General features: G+C 44.5%; 1 protein-coding gene across 10 annotated transcripts in view; it reads left to right on the top strand.

The window, feature by feature from the left end:
- ZNF462 (zinc finger protein 462) overlaps window positions 1-20,168 on the top strand; it is a 148,515-nt gene that overhangs the window by 65,370 nt on the left and 62,977 nt on the right. For 5 of the 10 annotated variants that reach the window (XM_083592607.1, XM_083592603.1, XM_083592599.1 and 2 more), the window contains 4 exons: window positions 1,389-1,641; window positions 4,258-9,719; window positions 11,158-11,322; window positions 14,037-14,320. In XM_083592607.1, coding sequence (XP_083448733.1) covers window positions 1,422-1,641; window positions 4,258-9,719; window positions 11,158-11,322; window positions 14,037-14,320 — 6,131 coding nt within the window. In that variant the 5' untranslated portion in view covers window positions 1,389-1,421. The remainder of the gene's footprint in view (window positions 1-1,388; window positions 1,642-4,257; window positions 9,720-11,157; window positions 11,323-14,036; window positions 14,321-20,168) is intronic. The other 5 variants (XM_083592605.1, XM_083592600.1, XM_083592606.1 and 2 more) reach the window with 2 other exon arrangements.

Raw genomic sequence — 20,168 nt, 5'->3', positions numbered from 1 at the left:
AGGAGTATGTGAGGAGACTGTCAAAAAAGCCATCCATTGATTAAGATAATAGTTGCTGCTAGGTACATGCCATGCTGGGGTGAAATTACCTCTTAAATTCTTTTCTTTTTTTAAAAGCCTGCCTTTTATCTACAATTTAGGAAGCTGCTCATTTTCAACCTGTTTGGTAGCCTCCCCCCAGATTATAGAAACAATAGATTTAGCATGTCATCTACTGAAGTGACATCCTTACCTCTGAGTAGTACTGGTCTACTGCTTCATATAGTGAAATGCAGACACAGGAAAAAATAATTATTTCCTTTCATGCTGTGGAGATACTCATTTTACTTCCTAGAAGAAGGACTAGGTGCTATATTCTCTCAAACTCAGTAAAATAAATTAATAATAATAATAATAATAATAATAATAATAATAATAATAATGAGATTTTTAAAGAATCAGTACAACTGAACTGTGAAAGAACAAATTTGAAAAAACAAAGTCTACTCCTGAAATCATGAACAACCACCAAGGGCAAACTCTGGTTATGGGTCCTAGTTAATCTGGAGAGAGGTTTCGACTGCGTGCTAAGCCAAGCCATTGCTTAGCTCAGCATTGTGCAGAAAGAAAACCGACCAAATTGACACAATCTCCTGGCAGCCTCTTGTGTTCGTGCTATAACCAAAGTTTGGCTTGGCGTGACAGGCAAGCTAGGCCACAGGCCTGCAGTACTAAAAGTAAAAAGGTTGCAAAAAATGGGAGATCACTAGTTAAAAAAGTATTTGGCACCAATACAGATATCTAGGCTACGGTGTTGGGTGATCCCAACTCGCCTTACTTAGGCTAGTCATGTCCTCTTAGACTCTAACCTTCTTTTAATCCTTATTGAGAAGGATTAAAAGAAGGAGGTACTGGATGAGGCACACCATATATGCGACTTGAGTTTAATGGTGCAAGTGTGGGATTAAAACGCAATAAGTAAATAAGTGTTCAGCTTTTAGGGCAGTGTCAGAAAACTCCTTTGCCCCCTAACTACAGTTGCACTGCATTTTATTGTTTATGACTCTCCACCACATGCTTCCTTGTTCATTGTTAGAGATGTTAGCAGCAGGTAAGAGTTGAATCAGGTGGGTGGGAAAAAGCCAACTGGGCAAGCCCTGGGCACAAAGTAGATCTGAGTCATATCTGATTGTTTCTAGAAGCGCTTCTGAGATTCCGGAAATAATCTCCTGCTAGATGTAAAAAATGCATCTTTTTGGGGTATCATTTCCTTATATTTGCTCATAACTAAAACTGTGCTACTGAAACTTTAAAAAATAAAATAAAATAAATCAGTAAACTGTATGCTTCTTATTTATGGACAAAAGATGTCTCTGACAATTTGCTTCTTCTACTTCTTCTTTTTCCAGGCTTTCCTGATGTAAAACTTACCAATAAGGACTATGGAGGTGCTGCAGTGTGATGGCTGTGACTTTCGGGCGCCATCCTACGAAGATCTTAAAGCTCACATTCAGGATGTTCACACGGCGTTTTTGCAACCCACAGATGTCGCTGAGGAAACTCCTAGCCAGTCAAGGTTTAGCTCTATGAATAGCAATGACCAGGCTGAGGTGGAATATTCTTCTGTAAAAGATGAATTTGGAATTACGGATGAGATAGCAGGTGAAAAAAGAGTACCTTTCTTAAGTCCTTTATTGAAATGTCGTTTTAAGATTTTATTTCATTGGCGCATCCTCAGGTTGTGGTCCTGTTGTCCACGTTTGTGTGCTGTGGCAGCTTATAAATGAGAACAGAAATTGCTTTATAAGTGGACTGGCACCTATGGCGTTCATATTCAGCGGGAAGCGGCCATGTTTTGCAGTTGAGTGTTGGGATTCCATCACAAACCTATGTTGATTTTATTGCAATAGCCTATAAAAAATTGTAGCAACTGCATGCTACTACAGGGGATACAAGGGACGTGGGTGGTGCTGTGGTCTAAACCACTGAACCTCTTAGGCTTGCCAGTCAGAAGGTAGGCGGTTCGAATCCCCGCGACGGGGTGAGCTGTTGCTCTGTCCTGGCTGGCTCTTCCCAACCTAGCAGTTTGAAAGCATGCCAGTGCAAGTAGATAAATAGGTACTGCTGTGGCAGGAAGGTAAACGGTGTTTCCTTGCGCTCTGGTTCCTGTCACTGTGTTCCGTTGCACCAGAAGCAGATGTCATGCTGGTCACATGACCTGGAAAGCTGTCTGTGGACAAACACCGGCTCCCTTGGCCTGAAAGCGAGATGAGCGCCGCACCTCATAGTCGCCTTTGACTGGACTTAACCGTCCAGGGGTCCTTTACCTTTACCTATACCACAAGTGTTAATTAAGTAGACATAATTGGGCCCATCACATGTTAGTTCCAACTCCTGATCAAAGGTTAAAAAGAAAAAAAAGTCAGGTGTGGGAAATTTTTGATCTGCCTTGATGAGCTAGATCTTTATCTCCCTCTGTCCTGGGGGGCCAACTTTGACAAGTAGACACCTATTGGTCCATTATTTGATGCCAGGTGATTGATAGGTGAGTAGCCCCACCCAACTTTGAAAACATTGCCTACCAGGTGGGGAGAGGTACTGCACAATGCAGGAATGAACTCCCTGTGCATCAGATGATGTACATAGGGTTTAATTCTGCTTTTTGCAGCCACAGCTCTCCCTGATGTCACATGTGGGGCAGGTGTGTACGGCTCCAGAAAAACGACCTCACAGGCAAAATGAGGAGTCCTGGTGTTGCCACGTTTTGCTTAGAGCCTTGTGTGCAGCATTTATCCCCTAGCAAACACGGCTTTTAGTATTATATTCCGCTCATAAGATGCATTCAGGAACTACAACACTAATTCCTAGAAATGTAATTGTATTTGCATGTAATAATTCACATGCATACCAGTGAAGCTAATAATGGACACACGTTCCAAGAGTGGCATTGATGGAGTATTGACGGAACTGCTTCCGTAGCAATTTTTTGCAACTAGGTCTACTTAGCTGTATGTAATGGTAATAGTTAATAACAACCTGCTTTTTAACCTAAGGTCCCAGGGTGCAGTGCAACAATTTAAAATACAACATTAAAAATACATGTTTTTAAAATAGTTATGCGTGACATCGAAATTCGACTGGCGTTTCATCCCATCATTGTTTTAATGCATTTTTAAAAAAATCATTTGGAATTATGTGAACTATATTTTTTAGAAAGCTTAATAGTAGAGTAACAGAATGATAAGAGTTAGAAGGGGTGCTTAGAGGACATCTAGTCAAACTCTCTACTCAGTGAATCCAGAGCCTTCCTAACATATGGTTGTCCATCTTGAAGACCTCCAGTGAGCGAGAGCTTACTTCACCCCTCTGGGTAACTGGTTCCATTGTTGAGCTGTTCCTGCTAACAAGGTGCTTTTCTGACACTCAACTGAAACCTGCCCTGCTGTAGCTTAAACCCCTCGGATCTAGTCCGGCCCACAGGGCATCAGTCTTTCTCCTCTTCTACCATTGCGGTTCACATTTCCCATCTACTTACGTGTTTAATCACTGACACTTCCCTATGAGAGAACTTGTAAGCAAAAATGACATTTCATCATATCATAGGAAGTATCTATGCTATGAACTCAGTACTTACGGATAAATGCAGACTTTATTTTTTTTTAAAAAGTTAGTTCAGCTGTTCTGCCATTGTCATTGGGCTTGTAAATCATGTAAATAATTGTGGTTCACATTTTAAAAATAAAGAAATTATGTATTTGGTTTTTCAGATTAAAATTTTACAGTCAAATATCCAACATACAACATAAAAACAAGATTCCAAGGAATCTCCTGGACTTCTCTCCTCCCCTTTGTGGGTCCTACTGTTAATCATTTCCTCCTGCATCTTTATGATAATCCAAATCTTTTACCTCTCCATACTTACCTGGCAGGGGAGATACCATGATCACATATTTTTTAATTAAACAGTTGTTGTTGTTGTTTTATTTCTGTCCTGCCTTTGTTCCCTAACAGAGACTCAAGGCAGTTTACGGATAAAATAAGAATAGCTAAAAGCTTGTTGAGGAAATTATTTTTAAAAGAACAGTTAAACAGTAATAGAATTAAAACTGTCTATCTACAGTATCTATCATCTATCTATCTATCTATCTATCTATCTATCTATCTATCTATCATCTATCACCCACCTACCTACCTACCTGAACTATTTAAAACACAGATAAAAAGTTCAATATCAAATTCAAGGATTTCTAAAACAATGTTTTATTCTCTCTTTTTTAGGACAAAATGCAGCTCAGCTGGGGACTGGAAATTATTACAGCCATAGCCAGAGTTATTATGGCCAGCATATGCTCTCCAAGCCAGCGAGCAAGTTTTTCCAGTGCAAATTCTGTGTGCGTTATTTCAGATCCAAAAACCTACTCATAGAACATACGCGGAAAGTGCATGGCGCTCAGGCGGGAGGATCTCCAGCTGGATCGCCCGGTACTAGCTCCTTAAATTACAACATTATGATGCACGAGGGCTTTGGTAAGGTTTTTTCTTGCCAGTTCTGCACCTACAAATCTCCGAGGCGTGCGAGGATTATTAAGCACCAGAAGATGTACCACAAAAACAGCCTGAAGGAGAGCTCCACCCCTCCCGCCGCTTCAGCTGCTATATCTGAATCGGCATCGACATCTGTGCCAGTACAGGACTCTTGCAAGGAACTCCCAGCCGAAGTTGTAGAACGCAGTATTTTGGAGTCTATGGTCAAGCCTTTGACTAAGTCGAGAGGGAACTTCTGCTGCGAATGGTGTAGCTACCAGACGCCCCGAAGGGAACGCTGGTGCGACCATATGATGAAAAAGCATCGCAGCATGGTGAAAATACTGTCAAGCCTGAGGCAGCAACAGGACGGGACCAACATGCCAGACGTATCAAGCAAGGGTCCACCAAGCCCCACTCCAAACACCAACTACATCCCTATGAATGCCTCTGGGCGGGAGATGCCGAACGCAAACCTCCCAAACTACAGAGGCTCTATGAACAATTCTCTTGTCAGGTCCAACACTTCTACTTCTTCAAAGTTTTCTTCTGTTTCCTACCCTCACATGAAACACAAAGCACCTCACAACTCTGGCATTGTTAATTTGTCGGACAGGTCTCGCTACGCGATGGCCGACATGGCAAATTCGTCCGCCGATATGGATACAAACAGTATGCTCAATGACTCCAGTTCTGACGATGAACTAAACGAACTAGACAGTGAAAATGGGTTGAACTCCATGGATCACCAAACCTCAGGGCTAACTGCAGAGCAACTGATGGGGTCTGAGGGCCACAAGTTACTGGAAACAAAGGGGATCCCCTTTAGGAGGTTTATGAACAGATTCCAGTGCCCCTTCTGCCCTTTCCTTACCATGCATCGGCGGAGCATTTCCCGCCATATTGAAAACATCCATCTGTCTGGAAAGACAGCAGTATACAAATGTGATGAATGTCCATTTACTTGCAAGAGCTCGTTCAAACTCGGAGCTCATAAACAGTGTCATACCGGTGCAGCGTCCGACTGGGATGCAGTGAATTCCCAAACAGAAAGCATAGCTTCTTCGCTAAATGAAAGCACAGTATCCTACGAAGGGGGCAATATAAATGGCAGGAAGTCCGGCGGGTTAATGGATTCCATGGGGCAGCAGCAGCAACAATCTCCACAGTCCAACTCGCAGCATCCATACAAGTGTACCATGTGCAATTATTCCACAACTACTTTGAAAGGTCTCCGGGTTCATCAGCAACACAAGCACTCGTTTTGCGACAACTTGCCAAAATATGACGGCCCATCCTCAAATACTCCACAAGACAGTGAGCCTGATGCTCACGCCTCTCCCAGCACCGTGAAGAAAAGTCAGACCTCAATTCTTGGGCTGTCTTCTAAAAACAACTTCGTAGCTAAAGCCTCTCGGAAGATGTCCAGTGACTTTCCCCTCGATCTTTCACCAGTGAAGAAGAGAACTAGGATTGATGAGATAGCTAGCAATTTGCAAAGCAAAATCAGTCAAAACAAGCAACAGGAAGATGCAGTGATTAACGTAGAGGAGGAGGAGGAGGAAGAAGACGACAATGAAGTGGAGATAGAAGTTGAGCTGGACAAGGAAGAAGAACAAGGAGAGCCGCTGATGGAAATTGCAACATTTGCTTCCCAACAAATGTGGGGAAGAGATACCATCGAGTCTCAGAAAGAGCCCAACTACAGGAGCATTGGCCATGATTACAATTCCACCAATGGGGCAGAAATTGAGCTAACTATATCTGAGGATGAAGAGGACTATTACTGTTCTTCAATTGGCTTGAAAGACCAAGGTCTGAATTCATCTGCTTTGGGCAGCCAGTCCAGTATATATGGATCTGACCAAAACAATGAAAATTCTGATTATGGTGACTCCGGAAGGCTTTACTATTGTAAACACTGTGACTTCAGCAACAAGTCCGCCAGGAGTGTTAGCACTCATTATCAACGGATGCATCCATACATTAAATTCAGCTTTAGGTATATACTGGATCCCAATGATCACAGTGCGGTGTACAGGTGTCTCGAATGTTACATTGATTATACAAACTTTGAAGACCTGCAGCAGCACTATGGGGAGCACCATCCTGAAGCCATGAATGTACTAAATTTTGATCATTCCGATTTGATCTACCGCTGCCGTTTCTGCTCTTACACCAGCCCGAATGTTAGGAGCCTGATGCCACATTACCAAAGAATGCACCCAACAGTTAAAATTAACAATGCCATGATATTCTCCAGCTATGTGGTTGAACAGCAAGAGGGCTTAAGTTCAGAGTCGCAGACTCTCAGAGAGATCTTGAACTCCGCTCCGAAAAGCCTGGCCTCTCCAGCTTCCGTCGCCCGTGGGACTGGCGTACCTGCTGCTTTTAACAAGAATTCTCCGAAGAGTAATAGCCCAGAATCTGAAAGCCAGAAGGAGTCGTCAGTAAACAGCGTTGTGGTTTATGATTGTGACGTCTGCTCATTTGCAAGTCCCAACATGCATTCTGTCCTAGTTCATTACCAGAAGAAACACCCTGAAGAGAAAGCTTCGTACTTCAGGATTCAGAAGACGATGCGTGTTGTGTCTGTTGAGCGGGGCTCTGCCCTGGCTCAGATGGCTTATGAATTGGGATCGCCCATCTCCCCCAAAATGTCCAATATGGCTTCACAACTGCCACCTCCACCGCCTCCAGACCTTACGACCGAGCTTTACTACTGCAAACATTGCTCTTACAGCAACCGCTCAGTGGTTGGCGTGCTTGTGCATTACCAGAAAAGGCACCCAGAAATAAAAGTGACTGCAAAATACATTAGGCAGGCACCTCCCACTGCAGCAATGATGAGATCTGGAGAGATCCCTCCTGGTGTTCCCAGACCACCAGCATCTATGCAACAGCTTAACCGGGGCAACTCTGAGAGTGCCGCCTCGGAGAATGAGATGTTCTTCTGCCAGCACTGTGATTATGGAAACCGGACTGTGAAAGGCGTGCTCATACATTACCAAAAGAAGCACCGCGATTTCAAAGCCAATGCAGATGTAATTAGGCAGCACACAGCCACAATCAGGAGCCTTTGTGATCGTGGCCAGAAAAACTCCCCCGGCGGCATGCAGACTCCCGCTTCCAACGCCGAGCGAGAGAAGGCTAAGCTGAGAGCTCTCAAGTGCAGGCAGTGTTCTTACACCTCTCCTTATTTCTACGCACTTAGGAAGCACATTAAAAAGGACCACCCGAGCTTGAAGGCCACAGTCACCTCTATTTTGCGATGGGCGTTTTTGGATGGCTTAATAGAAGCCGGGTATCATTGTGAGTGGTGCATCTATTCTCACGCCGAACCCAGCGGCTTGCTTGTGCATTACCAAAGGCGACATCCTGAGCATTATGTTGACTATACGTATATGGCGACCAAGCTCTGGGCAGGGCCAGATCCTTCGCCTCCAGCCTTACTGATCCCATCAGAGATGAAAACATATAAATGCAGAGACTGCATTTTTGAAGCATCTTCCATTTGGGACATTACTAATCACTACCAAGCTTTTCATCCCTGGGCTATGAATGGAGATGAATCTGTATTACTAGATATTATCAAGGAGAAAGATGCAGCCGATAAAGCCATCCCAACATCCAACGATGCTGGAGCCAGGGTCAATTCGGAGGGCCAGATGGCAGCGCCACACGTGGACCAGGATGCAGAATATGCAGAGGATACAAACCTGGTCCAGGACAAAGCTATCCAGCTCACCTCTGCAAACCCTGCAATCTCATCAACGCCATACCAGTGCACAGTGTGCCAGTCGGAGTACAACAATTTGCATGGACTTCTGACCCACTATGGCAAAAAGCACCCTGGGATGAAAGTTAAAGCTGCAGATTTTGCACAAGACATAGATATTAACCCAGGAGCTGTGTACAAATGTAGGCATTGCCCGTACATTAATACACGCATTCACGGTGTTCTCACACACTACCAGAAAAGGCACCCCCTGGTGAAGGTCACCGCGGAAGATTTTGTGCACGATGTGGAGCAGCCAAATGACATGAACCAGAATGAGGTGGAGGAGACCAGCAGAATTTTCAAGCAAGGATACGGTGCTTACAGGTGTAAATTGTGCCCTTACACGCACGGCACGTTAGAGAAGCTCAAAATCCATTACGAGAAATACCACAACCAGCCTGAATTTGATGTGTTTGCACAGTCTCCTCCTAAGCTGCCGGCCTCTGTGGAGCCTGAAGTCGTCGCCGAGATTAAGCCCTCTCCAGAAATCTCTCCGGAGGAGATCATTGGAGACGATTCGGTGCCTCCTTCGCACTTCTCGAGTTCCCATCTGGTGTCCCACACGGTGTTCCGGTGCCAGCTCTGTAAGTATTTTTGCTCCACCAGGAAAGGGATCGCTAGGCACTACCGGATAAAACACAACAACGTCCGGGCCCAGCCAGAAGGGAAGAACAACCTCTTCAAATGCGCCTTGTGCTCCTACACGAACCCTATCCGTAAAGGCTTGGCTGCGCATTACCAGAAGCGCCATGACATCGACGCCTACTATACCCACTGCTTAGCTGCTTCGAGGACTGTCAGCGATAAGCCCAACAAAGTGATCATCCCATCGCCCCCGAAAGAAGATTCCCCCCAGCTAAGCGAGGAACTGAGGAGGGCAGTGGAGAAGAAGAAGTGCTCTCTCTGCTCCTTTCAGTCCTTCAGTAAAAAGGGAATCGTCTCGCACTACATGAAGCGACACCCAGGCGTGTTCCCCAAGAAGCAGCATGCCAGCAAGCTGGGGGGCTACTTCACCGCCGTGTACGCGGATGAGTACGAGAGGCCGCAGGCTCTGCCGGAGGAGAGGAACGAGTTGGAGAAGCCAGAAGTGGAGGTGGAGGCTCCCGAAATGGAGTGGCTCCCTTTCCGCTGCGTCAAGTGCTTCAAGCTCTCCTTCAGCACGGCCGAGCTGCTGTGCTTGCATTACACCGACCACCACAGCAAGGACCTGAAGAGAGACTTTGCCATACTGGGGAGCGGTCCCCGTTTCCAGAACCCCATCTTCCAGTGCCGGCACTGCGACAGCAAGCTGCATAGCACGGCGGAGCTGACCTCGCACTTGAACAGCCACAACGAGGAATTCCAGAAGCGTGCCAAACGTCAAGAGAGGAGGAAGCAGCTTCTGAGCAAGCAAAAATATGCAGATGGTGCTTTTGTAGATTTCAAACAAGAGAGGGTAAGGATATGTTTGCACATTTTAGATTTATGTTTGGTGTTCTTTCTCCTTCCCCACCCCCAGGAGATTTCTCGTTAGTGGCGTCCAGATGCACATTCCCTTTGGCAGCTGAGGAGATACAGGCGCACCAGTGACTTGGTGTGCCAATAAGCCCTAAGTCAATTAAACATTGCCACTTGATTACACCCCCTTCTTTCATTTCTTCCACCTCTTCCTCAAAGCCCTGACGTGTCCTTTCCTCCCCTCCCACCTCCCCTTCTTCATTTCAAAGCCAATTTCTCTTTGGCACCAGTTCCTGCCAGCTTTCCAGTATGACAAAACCTCTGTTTTTTTCTACCTGCCCCTCTGCCCTTTGGTATGATATGACGAACATTTATTCTTATTTCTCAGCTGCAGCGTGAAAAATTACTCAGAAGAAAGCCTGATGCAGGGGTAGCCAATGTGGTACCCTCCAGATGTTGTTGGACTATGGCCACATGCAGGTTGGGGCTGATGGGAGTTGTAGTCCAACAACATCTGGAGAGTACCATGAAGCCCACTGAGTTAAAGAGTTTTCCTTGTGTATTGCTAATCAAACCTTTCTTTAGTTTTCTTAGAGCAACTCACTTCCTTTGGTAGGAATTTTAAGCAACTTGCTTAACTGCAGAGCCTACAGGGGGCCTACAGATGTTCTTGGACCAGTTCCCACCAGTTCCTCTATCATTGGCCAGGTTATCTGGGGCTGATGAGATTTGGGAATCCACAGGTTCTCCAACTTATTACATACATGCTTGGAGGTTACCAATAAACACATCCAGTTGGATCAACTACTATTGAAGGGAGACTGGATTTTGGTTTGTCAGGAGCCTAGTTCTCAAGCTGGATCCTTACTTAATGGGGACCCATATGTCCAGGAGGACTTCTGCTGACTTTCAGTTTCATCAAATCTTGGCATATGGTTAGAAACAGTGATTAGTTAAACAAATCAGGTCCATAAATAATGGTTTAAAAGTGGCTTGTATGGCAGTCATTTAAACCAGGGTTTACGTAGCAGTTCAAAACCGCAGGTACTTTCATGAGTACAGTATATATTCACTAAAAATGTTAAAATACCATAATGTTAAAAAGCCCAAGAAATCTTGGGAAGCGAAGCTTTGTGAGGATAATGAGTGCTCTCTGCAGAAGATATCTAGTGCTTTCACTTGCAATACAAACAATATCTGAGCTGAGTTTTCCTACATGTCCAAGGAATTGGGGCAATATTTTAATGGTGCAGCATGTATTTAAGAAACCTTCAGATGTCAGCCTTTAGATGAAACAGTGTTGCCCCAGTGGCTTCCTCATTGTGTAATAAGCATACCATTCCAAATTTTATTTGCGTTGCTTGTTTAGAAACCTCTTCAAATTTGTTTCAGGAAAGAAACCGCTTTTTAAGTTTCCAATTGTTGTTGCCTTACAGCCTTTTGGTAATGTGGAAGAAGTTTCAAAACTGAAGGAGAGGAAAGTGGTGGGCTACAAGTGTAAATTTTGTGTGGAAGTTCATCCAACCCTTCGCGCTATCTGCAACCACCTTCGTAAGCACGTTCAGTACGGGAATGGCTCTTCGGTGTCTGCTGCAGTCAAGGTGAGAGAATAGTTTGGGGACTAAAGGCATAATTGCATTAAGAGGAAAATGGGCCAATTGACAGTGTTTTCTGGCGCTGGCACCACATTACCACAGTTAATTTTTTTATTATTAAAAAAGCTGCTTGTTCTTTTTATTGGATTCAGTGTTAACTTGTTTCCTAGATCACAAGTCTTTTCCCCCCAATGCATGGGAATATTTTTTTTTTTTGAGAACAGATGGTCTAGACTCTTGAGCAAAAGGGTATTTTTAATTCCGATTTGCTCTTGTACTTTTCTAAAGATCGCTTTAAAAATAAAAAAGTACAACAGCAAATCAGAACAATTTTTTTTATATATAGAAAAAGAGTATTAGGGAGCACGTTTGTAAAAGTTAGTGTACTTAACAGTTAAAGTGGTGGTGTACAAGCTGTGTACACAAGTCCAGGTGTATGCTGCAGAATTCAGCTTCCTTTTGAAAATCAGTTTCCCTTTCCCTTTTTTTAAAGCGGCTTTCTGGTCCCTGTTAGGAATGAAGCTATGCTTGAAAATGCACAGGTTAACCCTAATGCGGGGGAATCCGGCTTGAACCACAGGGAAATGGGCTCCATTGTGAGCTCCAGTTATCAGTAGGATTGACAAGAGTGTAGAGTCTCCAGCTTTACGGAGGCTTTAGCCCTTGTTCCAGGCTTTCTTTCCTTTCCCCAGGCAATACAGGTCCACATCTTGCCCACACAATGCCAGAATAATAATAATTCCTTCTCAAGGTCTTCAGCACTTTCCATGCTCTTTTCTGGGGTCTTCTCCCACGGCAGCCACCATAGTCCCCCAGCTTCCCCAAGGGCCGGGTGACAGGGGAAGCCCCTTCTCAGACCACATGTACATCCCTGCTGGCAGGGGGGCAGCTAAGAGCCAATTGTCCCTTAGACCAGCCTTGGCTTGCTAGCCAATCTCCTCTCTCTCCCTGCACCTCCAAGCCTTTGACTGTTGCCTCTAGGCCAGGCATGGTCAAACTTGGCCCTCCAGGTGTTTTGGGACTACAATTCCCATCATCCCTGACCACCGGTTCTGTTAGCTAGGGATGATGGGAGTTGTAGTCCTGGAGGGCCGAGTTTGGCCACCACTGCTCTAGGCTATTTAAGCTCAGGAGTGCCACACTGCTCTTCATTAGTGTTAGGTGGCAGCAGCTGTCCCCTGCCCCACTGCTCTCTTGGATGGCTTGACTGAAGTGTATCCCTGCTCCTATAGAGGTGGGTTTGGGCCTTCTTAAAGGCCTAGTCCTATTAGCTGTTCGCCTGAGGCGATCACCTGTGGATCTTCACATATAGCAATGCCGGATGAACTTTCAGGAGCCAGAGGAGTTGATGGCATAAGGTTTCCGGTGTTCTGGGGCAAACCATCAGTGCCTCCTAAAGCTCTTCAGCAAGCAGAAGCAGATTTATTAAACAATTAAAAGAAACCATACTTCTTTGCTCAGTTTGCATAGCTTTTGCACAGTACAGTGGTACCTTGGTTCCCGAATGGCTTAGCTGTCAAACAAATTGGCTCCCGAACGCTGCAAACTCGGAAGTAAGTCTTCGGGTTTGCGAAAGTTTTTCAGAAGCCGAACGTCCGACGCGGCTTCCTCTTGAGTGCAGGAAGCTCCTGCAGCCAATCGGAAGCTGCGCCTTATTTTTTGAACGGCTTTGGGAGTTGAATGGACTCCCGGAACGGATTAAGTTCGAGAATCAAGGTACCACTGTATGCATTTTTTTTGCTGCAGAATTGGATTATTTTAGTAATCCAAGATAATAGCAGTAGCAATAATTAATCAATCAATCAATCCACCAGAGTAGTTACAACCTGGTGCATAGCTTCCATTTACAGAAGATCATTCACTTAGACTGCTTGTGTGAGCTATATCATAAGAATTCATGAAGCAGAGCAGATGGGCTTCCTGCGACTATTCTTCTTTACTTGCAAGTAAGAGCTGCCACTCTGAACACCAGAGAGGGTCTGTCTGCTGTAGGGAAGGAGGTGGCCTTTCAAATATTACGCAACAAAATAAATTACGTTACTTTATCTTGGAAAGCTCTTCATAGGCTAGTAGTTGACAATACATAGCTGCATTTGAAGCAAATGAGGAGGGGGGAAAACATTTAGGCCATTCTCATTTTTTTAAAAATGGAGCATGAGCTGTACAGTTTTGTGCCAGAGTTACACCAGTAAGCTGAAAGAAGGAGAGCAAGCATTTTATAAGGAAGGTTGGCATTTCCTTAGAATTCGCGTTGTTTCCATCTGACAGAGTGAGCTGCTACGAAAAAATAATAATTCTTGGCAGTCTTGGAAAACGATGTGCTCCAGCAGCACTGTCAGCCACCAATGCAGTCAGGATGCTTGTTTCTTTAGAGCAGTGTTTCCCAAGCTTTGGGTCCCCAGCTGTTTTTGAACTACAAGTCCCATCATCCCTGAACACTTCTCCTGCTAGCTAGGGATGATGGGAGTTGTAGTCCAAAAAAACCAGCCGGAGACCCAAGTTTGGGAAACACAGTTTTTAGAGACGCCTTTTTCATTTGTGATTTCAGTGATATTTTTATTATTCTTTATTTTATTTTATTTTTGAGAGCCTGCTCATAGCTGGGGTTGTAGAGGTTCTGCTATTAGAGGAAAACCATAGACTTCCATAGATTTAATAGTAAACCATAGGGCAGAAGGGAGAGAGAATTGATGGCTTTGGGGGGGATGTGTGTCTTTTAGCAGGAAGCTGAAGATCCTTCAAATGCAGCTTTCTTGGAGGGTGTTGAGGGACCCAAAGACCCTGGCAGTGTTTCCACTGTGGAACTTGCAGAAGCTGAATCTGGACCATCACTGGAAGATGAAACCAGGCCTGGTGGCTACCACTGCAGCCAGTGTGACCGGGTTTTGATGTCTATGCAGGGTCTACGATCGCACGAGAGGAGTCACTTGGCATTGGCCATGTTTACTCGCGAAGACAAGTACAGCTGCCAGTATTGCTCCTTTGTCTCTGCTTTCAGGCACAAGTAAGTCTATATTGTTTTACCATTTCTTCTGCTCACCGTTCAGTTAGCACTTGCCTGCGTGCTAAAAGGCGGGATTCTATATCCACACAAAAGCACGTATTGTTTTCTTGATGCACTGATGTTGGATGGGCATTGCCAACTCAGAATAGCTAGTTTTTCATTGTGGCCTGCCAGTTAAGCATGTAGGAATTGTGACAAATTGTTTTAAGTCTCCAGACTTTATCTTCAGGGAGATATATACTTCAAAATGTAGGACAGAAATCAGATGCACACCAGATTCTCAACATCCTATTGCAAATTTCAATCTCTCTCTCTATATATATTACACACACACACACATATTCACAAACACAAACACAATTTTTCAGATTTTTTAAATTTTACAATCACAATAATTCATATATTCAATACTTTCCCAAGAATACAATATAGACTCCCCACCCCACCCCTGTCCTGAACTCCAATTTTCTCCCCCATAATTTCTTGCATCTCATTTTATTTCTCCAAATTCTTTGTTTTCCCTCTTACTTATCTTAATTTCCAGTTGTATAATTACATAAATGGTATATCAAACCTGCAAAGCAAATTTCAGTCTCAATTAAAACCAACATCCCCCTATTCATTTATGATTTTCAAAGATTGGCCCCACTGAGGATCCATTCTAGGGAGCAAGTCTGTCACACACCTGAGTCAGTGCGCTGCGCACCTTGCCTCAAAGAATAATAAAGAATACGATTGGTTGTCTCACAAATGTGTATCACATCTGAGAGAACGTGACCCAAGAGCTGTGTTTGCTTTCAGCAGGCAAATGTATATAAATAAATGAATTATTTTCAAATAGGCCCTTCGAGTTGGGGCACGCTGCAAATTTAACAGTAATTGCTGGGATTGCTAAATTGGTGAAGCACGAGACTCTTAATCTCAGGGCTGTGAGTTTGAGCGCCACACTGGGCAAAAAGATTCCTGAATTGCAGGGGATTGGATTAGATGACCCTTCTTGGTCCCTTCCAGCTCTACAATTCTATGACTCTATGAATCACTGTTCCAGGGTACACAAACTGAAGACAACACAAGTCGTGCCCCCAAACTCTAGCCCAGAGTTTGAGGGACACTTAAACCCATGATGTTGGGTTGTGGTCTGTTAGCTGTTGGCTTCATTGCAAACTTATTGTTGCTATGATTTGGGGAATGAGATTTTGCATCTGTGAACAATTCCCTTCCCCCTTTTTTGCCCTCTCGATCTACCTGTTCTTAACACAAAAATGTGTGCTTTGGCGGGAAAGGGGCGCACGTTGTAACTGTAGAGATTCATGCATTGAACTGACAGTACAGATGTTTGGGCCTCTACTTTTTGCCATTCTTTACAGGATAAATCACTCACTGCAAAAATGTCCATGATGGGAACAAGAGAGGATGTGGGGGAGTTATTTATCTCTTTGAAGTAGATGCCTTTGCCTCTCCCCAACCACATCGCCCCAGTCTGAGCCTCTCCCCGCTCTACTCTGTTTGCACACAGTGTCACCATTGAGTTGTCAGTGCTGGATCTCTTTAAAAGCAGGCAACTGGATTCATGCCTTCCTTATTGCTCTCAGAATACAGTGGTACCTCGAGTTAGATACACTTCAGGTTACATACGTTTCAGGTTACAGACTCCGCTAACCCAGAAATAGTACCTTTGGTTAAGAACTTTGCTTCGGGGTGAGAACAGAAATCGTGCAGCGGTGGTGCAGCGGCAGCAGGAGGCCCCATTAGCTAAAGCGGTGCTTCAGGTTAAGAACAGTTTCAGGTTAAGAACAGACCTCCAGAACGAATTAAGTTCTTAACCCGAGGTACCACTGTACTACCATCATTTCATTGTGTGCCCGGTGCAGAGGCCTGGACAGTGAAGTAGAAGAAGCCGTATTTAAGCTGCAATCCTAAACACATGTATTAGGGAGTAAACCTCATTGAACAGAGCAGGAGTTAGGTCTGAGTAGGCTTGCTTGGGATTGGGGATGTTAGATGCTAGTAGCAACCAGAACAGAATGATCTTCACCTTTCCTTGAAGGAACTCTGGTGGAACTACTGGTGGAAAAGACCGACACTTGTTTTACAGCAGGTGAACGGGTTTCCATCCTCCTTTAATAATTTATAATAATATAATAATAATTTATTATTGATACCCCGCCCATCTGGCTGGGCTTCCCCAGCCACTCTGGGCGGCTTCCAAAAAAATATTAAGATACTGTAATACACCAAACATTAAAAGCTTCCCTAAACAGGCTGCCTTCAGATGTCTTCTAAAAGTCTGGTAGTTGTTGTACTCTTTGACATCTGGTGGGAGGGCGTTCCATAGGGAGGGCGCCACTACCAAGAAGGCCCTCTGCCTGGTTCCCTGTTCCTTTCCTGGTATTCCACTTGCGGGCCAATCCACAGCCCACAAGCAACTTTCTGGGAAGTCCTCAATGGTTCCCCCAAAAGTCTCCACTTCCTGCCTCACCTGCGTGGACTTTTCTAGACTGAGGAATAGCAGCCTGGATGTCTATTTCAGCCTTGAAAAGTCCCATCAAGTTGAGGAAGAAAGTAGGGCAGTGCAATTCTTTACCCACTTCTTCCTTTGTCTTTCTGGAGTTTCCCGATCACTGGGATAAAGAGCTGAATCAGCTCTGGATCAAGTTGACAGATTCACCTCTGTGAAATTGTCTGCCTGTGTCATCTAAAGAGGATTGAGGTGTGTAGAAGCAAAGTAGGTTGGCTGGGAGTGAGCAGAGATGGAAATTGCAGAGAGATGCTGTTTGTTGGGGGGGGGGCTCTGTGTGTGTGTGTGTGTGTGTGTGAGAGAGAGAGAGAGAGAGAGAGAGAGAGAGAGAGAGAATGAATATGGATGAAGGGAAGACAAAGGGGGCATCCTTGCACACTTTGCCATTGGCTTTGCCCACCACTGGTAAAGGTAAAGGGACCCCTGACCATTAGGTCCAGTCGTGGCTGACTCTGGGGTTGCAGTGCTCATCTCGCTTTATTGGCCGAGGGAGCCGGCGTTTGTCCACAGACAGCTTCCAGGTCATGTGGCCAGCATGACTAAGCCGCTTCTGGCGAACCAGAACAGCGCACGGAAACGCCGTTTAGCTTCCCGCTGGAGCGGTACCTATTTATCTACTTGCACTTCGTCCTTTTGAACTGCTAGGTTGGCAGGAGCAGGGACCGAGCAACGGGAGCTCACCCCGTCGCGGGGATTCGAACCGCCTACCTTCTGATCGGCAAGTCCCAGGCTCTGTGGTTTAACCCACAGCGCCACCCGCGTGCCGGCCCACCACTGGTATGCAGCTCTTAACCACGTTCCCCAGTGGGAATCGGCCCCCAAAGTTTCCCCACTCCTGCTGTATTCAATCAGTGGCTCTGAACCAGCCTAGGACTTTTGTCACACAACGCTGCATATGGAAATAATTTTCTTTGAATAAAAATACACTCTAAAAGTATGGGAAACTCCCCCCTCCACCCAAAAAAAAGAGACCCTTGCCTTTGAGGGGTGGAATTAGGAAAATGTAGGCTTTTCTAGCATTTGGTATCTGTAATATATGTCTAAAATTAACCCTGAGGTCTCATGTGTCCAAGGGGTTGTGGTGGAAATATTAAGTAGAGTCTTACTCACCATGCCGACAGAAGAGGAAAGTTCGCTAAAGTATCATCAGGCACTTAATATTTAGGAGAAATTCACTTTTGAATACCGTATTTTTCGCTCTATAAGACGCACCAGACCACAAGACGCACCTAGTTTTTGGAGGAGGAAAACAAGAAAAAAAATATTCTGAATCTCAGAAGCCAGAACAGCAAGAGGGATCGCTGCGCAGTGAAAGCAGCAATCCCTCTTGCTGTTCTGGCTTCTGGGATAGCTGCGCAGCCTGCATTCGCTCCGTAAGACGCACACACATTTCCCCTTACTTTTTAGGAGGGAAAAAGTAAGTCTTATAGAGCAAAAAATACAGTAAATTTGTAGAGAAATGCAAGGAGTTAATATTTTTAATTGAAAATGTATTATTTAAAATTAGGAAGTACAACATTTACATATTTGAAATGTAGAACACCTTCGAGAGATATCTACCTTTCCAGTTTGTGCTCCTCATATAAACTAGATGCAAGATGCTAGATAATGTGAGCAGTGCCTTTTTTCTAGAAAAATAGGTGCCAGTACTCATTATGAAGTTGTTACATTAAGTGCCACACTTTTTAACAACAAAAAAGAGAGGTGCTGGTACTACGTATCCTTCAATACCCCCTGGGCGGGGGGAGCGCTGAATTGTTGAGTCTAATGGTATGGACAGCAGGCTGATGAATTGATTTAGCAGTTATATTTATTTATAAAAAGTATTTAAATGACCCCAAGTGCCAGTGAACTGCCTCCTTCCCACCCATTCATTGCGACTGCTGACCCAAATACTAAATGCTGGTAAATGTGTGTGAGTTGCAAATGATAACAAAAGCAGAGAAAACCAGACCCATTCTTTAAAATAAAAGTAGATTGCTAGGTTCTGTTTATATTATTTGCATGTATGTGCTCAGTCAGTGGCTTTTGATACAAGAATGTGGGTAATTTAAAATAATACAAGCGACCCTATTTTAATAAGTGAAATGCTGGAGGGCTGGGTTTTTCCTCTCTCTCTCTTTCCCTAGTCCTTCTCTGCACTGCTTATTTATTAATGGATTTTCTCCCTCTGAACCTCTTCACACTTGCTTACAATTCTGTCAAGTCCATCCTGGCTTCTCTCCTGGGTGGAAAGATAGGAATCTCTCTTCTGAACAGAAACATGGAACCACTAGGGGGCTGCATTTACAGATGGACAGGGATAAAATTGTATTAGTCCTCTCTCTCTCTCTCTCTCTCACACACACACAAATGTGTTTTAAGACACTGAACCTTAACATTTCCCCCACCTTCCAACCTTCAGAGCACAAGGATTTTTAAAATTCTTTTTCTTTAAAAGTCTTGCAAAAAAATTTTTTAGGATGGCCTTCACACTGGCATGTAGAGAGCATCTTCCTGTGTTGGAAATAACATTCACAGTATTCTCAGAACATCACTCACAGTTCACCTTCTTAGTACAGTGGTGCCTTGCAAGACGAAATTAATTCGTTCCGCGAATTTTTTCGTCTAGCGAATTTTTCGTCTTGCGAAGCACGAAATCCCATAGGAATGCATTGAAAATCAATTAATGCGTTCCTATGGTCAAAAAAAGTCCAAACAAAGCCAAATTTGGTACAACAAGAGTTTATTAAGTGCTCTTTAAAGTCACACATACTGTAAAGAGCATTTCAAAATTCAAACCCAGAATTTTTTTTAAAAAACAGCAGTGGCCCAATGGTCACAGAAAATCATAAAAATGCAGAAAAAAAACAAGCTTCCAGATTCTTGCAAACCCCTCCCCAACACCAAGTCCTTGAATTCCAAACACTCCAACCCAAAATCCAACCCCCCCCAAAAGTTTTAAAAGCTTGACTTCCGGGGTGGCGCCATCGGTAATGGCGGACTCCCTCTGAATTGGAGGGACCAGCTCCGCATTAAACGGGTCTTTTCCGCTATGGCGAAGTGGGGACCCTTCTGGAAATCACAGGCGGATGAAGCCTGTGACCGTGGGACTCGGCAGGCACCCTTAGCGCCCCCCCAACCCGCAAAGGAACCCACTAACGGGCTCCGAAGTGACGAGGGGGAAGTGGCGCGGTGCTGTGAGTCAATTGCTTTTTCTGCGGAGCGAAGCCATATAGCCGTTACCGGAGAGCGCTGCCTTTTTCCTGGGACAATTTGGCATCTAAAATAACCACCCGTGAGTACTGAAACACTGAATAATTGGACTTGAATTAAGAACTGGCGAAATAG

Source organism: Podarcis filfolensis (genome assembly GCF_964270895.1).
Source record: "Podarcis filfolensis genome assembly, chromosome: 17".
Classification (NCBI taxonomy): Eukaryota; Metazoa; Chordata; class Lepidosauria; order Squamata; family Lacertidae; genus Podarcis; species Podarcis filfolensis.
This window is presented reverse-complemented; position numbering and strand designations above follow the sequence as displayed.